Source organism: Ptychodera flava, chromosome 14 (assembly GCF_041260155.1).
Source record: "Ptychodera flava strain L36383 chromosome 14, AS_Pfla_20210202, whole genome shotgun sequence".
Classification (NCBI taxonomy): domain Eukaryota; kingdom Metazoa; phylum Hemichordata; class Enteropneusta; family Ptychoderidae; genus Ptychodera; species Ptychodera flava.
This window is the reverse complement of record NC_091941.1, coordinates 176830-186220: the sequence shown is the minus strand read 5'-3', so window position 1 is coordinate 186220 and position 9391 is coordinate 176830. Positions and strand designations below refer to the sequence as shown.

The 9391-nt window shown below is 35.3% G+C and overlaps 1 protein-coding gene across 1 annotated transcript in view; it reads right to left on the bottom strand.

Moving 5' to 3' along the window:
• Positions 1-432: 432 nt before the first annotated feature.
• The window catches only part of LOC139148870 (UTP--glucose-1-phosphate uridylyltransferase-like), a 40256-nt gene continuing 31297 nt past the window's right edge, over positions 433-9391 (bottom strand). The window contains 8 exon segments of the mRNA XM_070720298.1: positions 433-728; positions 1059-1163; positions 2148-2311; positions 3280-3358; positions 7270-7366; positions 7706-7737; positions 8355-8423; positions 8942-9033. Coding sequence (XP_070576399.1) covers positions 621-728; positions 1059-1163; positions 2148-2311; positions 3280-3358; positions 7270-7366; positions 7706-7737; positions 8355-8423; positions 8942-9033 — 746 coding nt within the window. The 3' untranslated portion in view covers positions 433-620.

Genomic DNA, 9391 nt, shown 5'->3' with positions numbered 1-9391 from the left:
CACAAGACAAAGTGGCGGCAATCTTTGCAACTAGTCAATTGAGCACATTGACCCCACATAATGTACCTACCTTGCTGATATCAGTATTTTCAGAATGGCTTAGGGGGATTTCTAGCAGAAAAAGGTATCAGTCTACAGTGTTCAAATTTTCCATCAGAACTTCACTGGCAATGATAAAATATGTTAGTCTACATACAGAGAATGGAAGTTAAAATGTACAATTTATTTATACAGTTGTACCCCTACACAATGCAGCTGTGTATATTCATAGGCAACGTGACCATGGAAAGTTACAGAGGGGTGAGAAAATACTGGCTGATTTCTTGAGATTTGCACACAATGATATTAAATTTGGCAGCATTCACAAGTAACTATGTTGATCTGTCTTTGAACTTTGGGACGGCATGTCCACTTTTTTAAGATGTGTGATCTAATACTGTGTAAACAATTTGCACTTTGAAGGGTGGCCATGTTTTGCCTAGATTGCAGAAAGCTGCAAGGAAAAGCAAGATAGGGCAAAATCAAACGCCATAATAAAACAGTATAACTTGCTAGAGACATTCAGCATTCACGCAAAAGGCCTGTATCATGTTGTATGACAGCCATATCATATAAACATGCTAATGATCCAGAATTCTCAAGTTGCCAGACACAATCTTGTTTTCAAGAACAGCTCCAGGAGGTATATCGATCCTGTCACCATGGTTAGCGATGATGATTACAGTGCCCTAGAAAGCAAACAAACAAATCATCAACATTATGTTCAGTACCCTATGAAGTCTTAAATCAAAAGTGAACACCACACTATGTGAGAAATGTGGTAGCACTGATTTCACTGTACTTTTTAAATTGGAAGGTCTGTCGCTTGAGGGTACTTCTCCCTTCATTTCTTGCCATATGTAAGGGACTATCTTGAGAAATAGATTTTCCAGTCTGTGTAAGGTATTTACTAAAGAAGGTTTAAACATTTGCTAGTATGGACAGGCTGCAACTTTGTTAGACTAGTGTAAACTGGTTTTTTTGACTCACATGAATTGGTTGAAAATTGACAAACTTACTTTGAGAATGACTCCTCTACCAAATGTGACATCACCAGACACTGTCAGATGATCTAATTCCAGCATGTTGGGAGTGCCGTCAAATCTCTTCAGAAAGACTTGAACCTGAAATACAATCAAAATTTACATATCCATTGAGATGTTGGGGATTTCAGGACAAATGGTAGAATGTTTGATACCACAGTCGCTCCCATCACCAGTCTGGTAATGCAGATGGTTTCTCAGTGACAGAGCTCGACATGAGTAAAGAACAATTTAATGCCATAATGAATGAGTGCAAGTTATTTATACGGTATGTCATTTTTACCAGGGTAAAGTCTCGTATTTTCATGTTTCCCACGCTGCTGGTATAAAATATCACAACATTATTAAGAGCATTTGAACAGACTTTCACCCTTTGAGTACTTTGATTTTTCTCAAGAAAATTTTACTGTAACATTTTACCAATTTTTAGGAATTTTTCTGTAATTTTTGTGACAATTTTGGAGCCAATGGACATTACAGTTCATAGGCTACAGTTGTTTATCAAAATTTTGGTAAAAATTTGAAAAAATTTGACTGGGGTATATTCTAAAAAGGTGAAAAAAATTGACTTTGGCACTCAAGGGGTTAAACTTTGAATTTTTTCTAGTTTTGTGTACACTGCACTTACATGTAACAAGTACAAGGGATGACAAAATTACTGCAGTGTAATCACTTTTCAAAGGATATGAAATCTGATGGGAAATGAGAGTATTCAAAGCTTTCTGTTTTAAAGCTGACATATTTTATTCAGCACATCGAAGAATACGCCGTTACATTTTAAAATTGTAGATCAAGTTCACTGCTCAATGATGAGAAAGAGGGTGACAAATTCCTAGATAAATCCATTATCATATCAAGACCAGTCCATGCACATTGGGGTAATTCATTCCTTACACAATTTGTGTTACAAGACTAGTAATGGAGGAACTGTGATAAAACAAATGCTTTTGTTTATCTGTAGCTATATTTCTACATTTACTGAATTTATCATCGTCCATCTTTTTTTGAGACAACAGACAAGTGCTACGTTATGTCAGATATTGCAGTGAATTGACTGAATCATACCTTATCAAAGTGAGTTCCCAGTTTCACAAGAGGGGTGGTACGGAACTGGCGTTTGGGATTCATCGTTAGTGAGCCAGCCTTCATGGTGTACAAGTTTGACATAACCAGTAAAAGGTCAGAGGACTTTTTGACAGGTAAAAAGCGACTCCTTGGTACATTGATACCTGTAATGAAGAGAAAGTAGCCATTGCATTGCATGAAGATGGATGAAACTTTACTATCTATGAGAGAACAACAGTGAAATAGGGAAAGAGTGTTTGAAATGTTGTATATACCCCATTTAAATCTTTAAATTTCAATTTGAAATTAATTGACATGATACTGATAAATGTCTTTGTACACTGTTGAAGCAATGTGAGCTCAACATCTTTACCGAATTTCATTAAATTTACATCAGTATTTTCTGTCATATCACCACATTATGAAAATTCATTAAAGATGCACGTTAGCAATTAACTGACACAATACTGCCATTTGTCTTTGTGTGCTATTAGGTGTTACCAACATCTGTACAAAGTTTCATCAAATTTTGTGCAGTCTCTCTCGAAATAGAACTTTGTTTCCAAAAATCACTAATTATGCAAATTAGCACTAATTATGCAATCCATACCCAAAACAATACATGTGCATATGTATGCCATAGTGTATTATTCTTGTGTTAAGTTTGAAAGGAATCGGCTCAGAAATGTCTGGAATATCTGTGTGGATGGACAGATGGATGGATGGACAGACTGACGACGGACTGAGCCCAATCTTTAAGTCCCCTGGACTTTATCTGAGGGGACTAATAAATGATTAGGCATGTGTTGTTAACCATTTAAAATCATGTAAGAGATTTTAGGAGGTCACAAGTTGAAAGAGCTTCCAGTATCAGAAAATAGAAAACCACACACTCCTGACACTCCTGAAGTGTGCAGTGTTTTCGCGACCAACAACAAACCACAGCTGTCACTGAAGAATGGGATGTTCCATACAAGGTAGTATTGTACATGAGTGCATAGATAGCTGTAGTTGGAAGACAGATCAGCAAGGAGACACAACAAAAGTATCATAAAACTATACATGTATTTTGCAGATATTTGGACTAAGCAAATCAAAAATAGTTCGTGGGCAAGGCTCCTATATAACTTACCATGGGCTCCTTCAAAGTTCTTTATGGCTGCACCAACGGCTGTTTCAAGCTGAATTACACGGAGTCCATTGTCAAGGGTCTGTTGACAAAAAATATTACAACAGTGACAAACTGACTGTGGTGATGCAATGATAAGATTTCATTTGTTTCATGCATTTCAGTCTGTTATATCTGATGTTGGCTGAGAAATAAAAATACCTGCGAGTCAAATATAACAACGTAAGTCTGATAATTTTGGTGAATGAAGAATCTGTCATCTTTCCAATTCACACTGTCACTAACCTTGTACCAATCCATCTGGTATTTTTATCAATAACCCTTTGAGTGCTGTTATTTTTACCAAACAATATTTTACATGCAACATTTTACCAACTTTTATCATTTATTCTGTAATATTTTGTATAATTTTGGACCAAATTGACATAACTTTTGGCTGGCTACAATTTTTGATCAAATTTTAAGGAAAATCTGAAAAAATTGACAGGGTTATATTTTATGATGAAAAAAAATTGAATTTGGCATTTAAGGGTTAAGTGTGCATGTAAGTAGTGTTTGCTTGTACAGTGCCTTTCCTATTAACCAGTAAAAGGTGTAAGACCACAATACTGATGCCAGGTTTTAGCAAGCAATACTCTAAATGATAATAGTAATGGTAGAAACATTGTAAACACCATCTCATTCTAAAGTATTCAGGTCCTACATATTCTATCAATTTGATGACCAGTGTTAGAAATCAAAAGGCCCCGTCACTTTTAGATACCAATTTTGAAATAAAAATTGAACGGTTGTGTCGACTAAAGCTATATACCGGTACCTATCCTTTCATGAAACGAGTTTGCAGCATCACAACTTTAATTTTTGAGATTTTATGAAAAATACCAGTTTCAGCCAATATTAGGACATCTTTTATTATGTACAGATATGTACACCCACACTGACAGCATCATGGCAACATAACGCTTAACACTGTATAAATGTGATATAGTCTTGTCAGTAATCAAATATTCTACCTGATAAAACTTGTCATTCCCTTATGGTTTAATGAGATCTCTGGCATTGCTGATTTGACCCTGCTTTGAAGTATGTGATGTGAATAAATTGAAATTGAGCATAGCAGACTATAATTAGATTTTTCAATTTGATTATTTTTCAGTTTTTTTACCTTTCTCGTTCAGACAAAAGTGCCAGTAATATTTACTGGCAGTCTTTTTCACTGCTTTTAGAATAATACATAAATTATTTTCTGCTCATGTATTGAATTCTGACATCTGGGTTTTTGCAGTCTGAATTCTACCTGTTATTTACTATTTGATCTCATTCACTGCTCAATTTTGCCAAACTCTGAAAGCATAATCTGACAGTCTGAGATTGCTTTCAGAACTCAATGCTGTGTTTCTGAATGGTCTTTATTTGAATGCGTCATAGATTTCCCTGTCAAATGACCAATCCTTCATGACTTTTCCATATGTTTTGTAACAAAATTTCATCCCACGGGAAAAAGAGGAACGTGTCTTGACTTTTAGTAAATATCATGTTGATATAAAATACATAAAAAACTAAATTTTATACATTATATTTCCAGGAATATATGTAGCTTGCAATCTAATCTTTAGTTTGATTAGTATGTTGACTTATCATACACCTCAGCCAAAATCTCTGCTATGTTTCTTCAATTTACCACAGTCATGTGGTGTGCATCATTTCAGTGCTTATGCATGCAAAGAGTAAGTTACTGGTTAACAGGTTTTGAAAATATGAACTACCGGTTCAGTTTGAACAACTATTCACCGGTTGAGGTCAAAAGAGTAATCTATATGTGCTCAAGAACACATAAAAGATGATGATACAGTGTTGTCTGAAGCCAAGACAAGTGATAATAGAGGAATTTCAAAACAAAAGTTCCAAAACATGGTAGAAAACGCTTATTGACTGGCCATCTTCAGGTACAAGCATATGTTTGTTCTCAAGAGGACTAGAGAGTCACCCAGAACAATGTTCTCTTGGCCTGTGGCCTTAAGGCGATACCGAAGGATGCAAATTGCTACGCAACGGTTGCTAAGGGCAATTTCCAAAATCAATCAAAATGCAAAGTTTTCATGGTTTTCTTTGTATAACAAAGATTTACAGAACCATACAATTCCATGACGTCCGTGACGTCACACATATACAAATTTTCACAGCTCTACTAAATTTAAAACATTTCAGCTCCTACAAATTTGCACCAAATTTTCCAAAATTTCAGAATGTAACACATGAGATATCTGTTTAGAACCCCTAGCATGGATTAGGTTATCTGTTCAAGAACAAACAATTTTTGAACAGGAAAATATCTACTGTGTCATTTTGTGAAATTTTGAAGGGTTTTACGGCGATATCTCATAAACGGTCCGTAATTTTTAGAAACGCAAGCTTATCTATATTCTCACGTAAAACTTTAATAACCCTACCAAAAGTCAGCTAAATCGGTTAAAAATTGAGAGAGTTGAAAGATTTTGAGCATTTTCAAAATACCAGGAGTCGAAAACCCATAGAAAACAACGGAATGGTAAGATTTTGCACGTGCAAAAGTGCGCGTTTGGAACGTTGCCAGCGATAGCAACCAACGCACGCTTTGAATCCTTTGGTATTGCCTTAAAACAGACTGTTTGGGGACATCTCTCAGAGACACATACATATGCTGTTACCCTTATGACTAGTCAATAAGTGTATGTTGTTACCCTGATGGCCGATCAATATGTGTGTTCTAATAACTGGTACTCTAGGGAGTTATTTGAGTAAGGATAAATTTGCACTCTCCAGAAAAAACCAGGTTCACATTCAAAGACATACTTCAACAAGTCCTCACTCTCCCCCAGTAATTCAAGACCAAATTACAATACTGACAGTACCGTTATTACCGGTATCACCTTTGCATGCTTTGTTGTGGCTTTGCCATGGAGAGGCATAAACTAGAGAACACGTTGGCAGGATTAAAATCCAGATATGAGTAGTGATTGACAGTTCTACAGTTACACCTCTGAGATAGGCACTGTAAACCTTCTCTGTAGCCAAGGAAACCTCTTGAAATGCAAGAAACAATTACTTGTAGTGGTACTCTGAGGCATCTCTAAGTACAGACTGACATTCACAGTCTTGTATGGTTACCTCCACCAACTGAAACTCAAACCATGGTTTGGGTTGGAGATGGCACAACACTCGTACATTGACTGAATCTATCAGTCTGCAAGTAGTAGTGATAGTCATCTTGGCAGCAGAACTAGGAATGGCACTGGCATTGGGAAATACTGACTACATATTTATATATTCAGTTGTTTCGAGCATAAGTGTTAAACAACACCCTTTGATACCACAGCAAGTATTGACACACATACTGCGCACTTGTTGCTGAGCATTAACAGCTGTTCAACATAAATACCTGAATTTGCATTAATCCTCCATTTCATTCTTCTATTAAAGATATCAATATTTCACACATCATAAATTTCTGCAGTCTGTTGCTCTTGATGCCTCAATGATGAGTCTCATAATCAAGCAATTATATCTTTCACTACCTGGTCAACTTTGTCAAACCAGTTACGCATATTAAACTTGTCAAAAACAATACATGTCACAGTCCCTCCAAGTGCATACATTTATTTTGACATCCTTGACCATTTGACATCCCAAAAATCACACCAAAAAGGTTTGATTTTCACAAACTTCTCTTTCTATTACAAATGTAAGCATGGTGCACTAGACTGACTTGATCTACCCTGGATTACAGTGATCACTTGACACACCCCTATACAAACTACAATACACATATATACATACACCCAGATACCCACTCTCATATACACACCCATATACAGACACACCCAGACATCCGGTACAGACACACCTAGATACCCATATGTACACACACCCACACACAGACACTCATACAAACCCTCACACTTATACAGCTGTTGCACAAAACACAAACAATCACCAAGTCTACATCTGTCTCACCTTGTTATTGACGATGATTTCCATGTCCAATAGTTTTTCCTCCACGTTCCTTTTGACAGCTGACAATTTGATCCATAGATTATTTGTATTGAATACTCTGTAAACATGTCCAAAAATTTGTTTAAATGTTTTTCCGGCATCTCATGTAAATAAAATAATTGGTTTATGTCTTTTTCATACAATTTTGTTGTAATATTTTTCTGTCGTTAAAAGCAATTTATTACCTCATTATAAGATATGGTAATTTTCTATATCATATGTTGCAATATTTATAAATTTGTATCTGAACACACATGCATGACAGATCTTTGGTGTTTGATGGTTTATACTTTGTGTGGACAAAGGATTCACATCAGTAGGAACTGATCGTAAAAGACAACGTGAAAGCAGACAAGATTAATTTGAAATCTAATGAGCAGCAAAGCTTCGCACTTACTTGAACTTGGTCACGGATTTGAATTCATCCACCTGAAATTTACAAAAACAATCATTATCATAAAAATTAGAATAACTTGTCATTACTCTGACTGACTGATTCATAATAATGCATTAGATTTGATAATGTTAATATGTCACTGGTCTTGGTACGATGTTTTCTTGATGCTTTTTCCCGGAAATGAGAATCTCAAATAATTGAACACTGCATTAACCAAGCAAAATCCTCCCTCTATTTTTCATCAAAATGATGGATAATTTACATCAATTTGGATTGGATGACCTGTCCACTCTTCATGATTTCCGGAAACTTACAATTTATCAAGCAAATTATATGATAAATTGAACTGTAAAACAACTAAACTTCTTTTACCAAGACAAGCATTTACTTTGTATTGTTTGAAGTCTACCAGAATGTCGACCCGACTGGATAACATCATATCATGATTTCAATTGATCATGGAAACAAGTACATAATAGTTAATTGCTCTTGTACCATGCTTGAAACAGATCAGTTCAAGTTTTTCTATTCACAAATTTGACAAATTTGTATTATTTATACTTGGATTTTGCAAGCTGGTAGCACAAGAGAAGTTTTAGTGTGATAAAAAATATGCACTAGACCGAATGAAATACAAATGATAACTCACATGCTCTTTGGGAACTTGAGCAATTTCTAAAAGCCTTAGTTTGTTTTCATATTGAATGAGTGTACCACCCTGTAGGGGAGATAAATGATGACATCACAGAGTTAGACTGACCACATTGCATATATTGAAAACCATTGTGCACTGAACATACGGTGAGCTATGTTGACACAAATAACCCTTTTAAATTGATTATTTTTAACATATGGCATGTTTTTCGTTGGATCACATGAGAAACAGGCAAATGGTCTACTTGTACTCTTTCAAATAGAAGACAGGGAAATTAAAAGACTAGTGATATGGCAATATTTTGCATAAAGTGGATTATACTGTGAGAAATCTAGACAAAAGATCTACACAATGAAAACACTCTATCATGAATAGGAATATCAATAAAAAGAATCTGCACTGTCTGTGTCCTGTCATTAATTCACTGAATCAAAACACAGCAACAGCTGGACTCATTTGTATATCTACCATACTTGAATATCTGGGATTTAAATAGGATTCCACGTTGTAAATACTCATTTTTACATGAAGATAATAATACATTTGAAAAGAAATTCACAAAAAACATTGAAGCACCTAACCTTAACATCAGCTCTGGTCTTGTCTGTGACTTCCATGACAAACTCACTGCCGGTTGTTCCCTGTTTGGGATTTACTAGGAAATTCAAAATATCTAAAGAGCAGTTGATAAGGAATTTTGAATTCATGCTGTTAACATTAGCAAAAGATTATATGTATTTATAAGTTATGATTTTAATGTTGTCATGTAGATGGACATATATGAAAAGTTCCTGTTTATACTGCGCTTCCATTGTGTAGCTAGCAATCTGTGACTGTGACACTGACAAAAACACTTTACAGCTGACAAAAACTCAGATATTTGAAAGTTTCTATGTCTTGTGTTTATATGTGACACGCCAACAAATATAACCATGACAGCATATATGCAGCATAGAATATTTGACACCATCTGTCACTAGATATCATGATACATTTATCGTTTTAGTATCTATTATCCTGGAAATATTAGG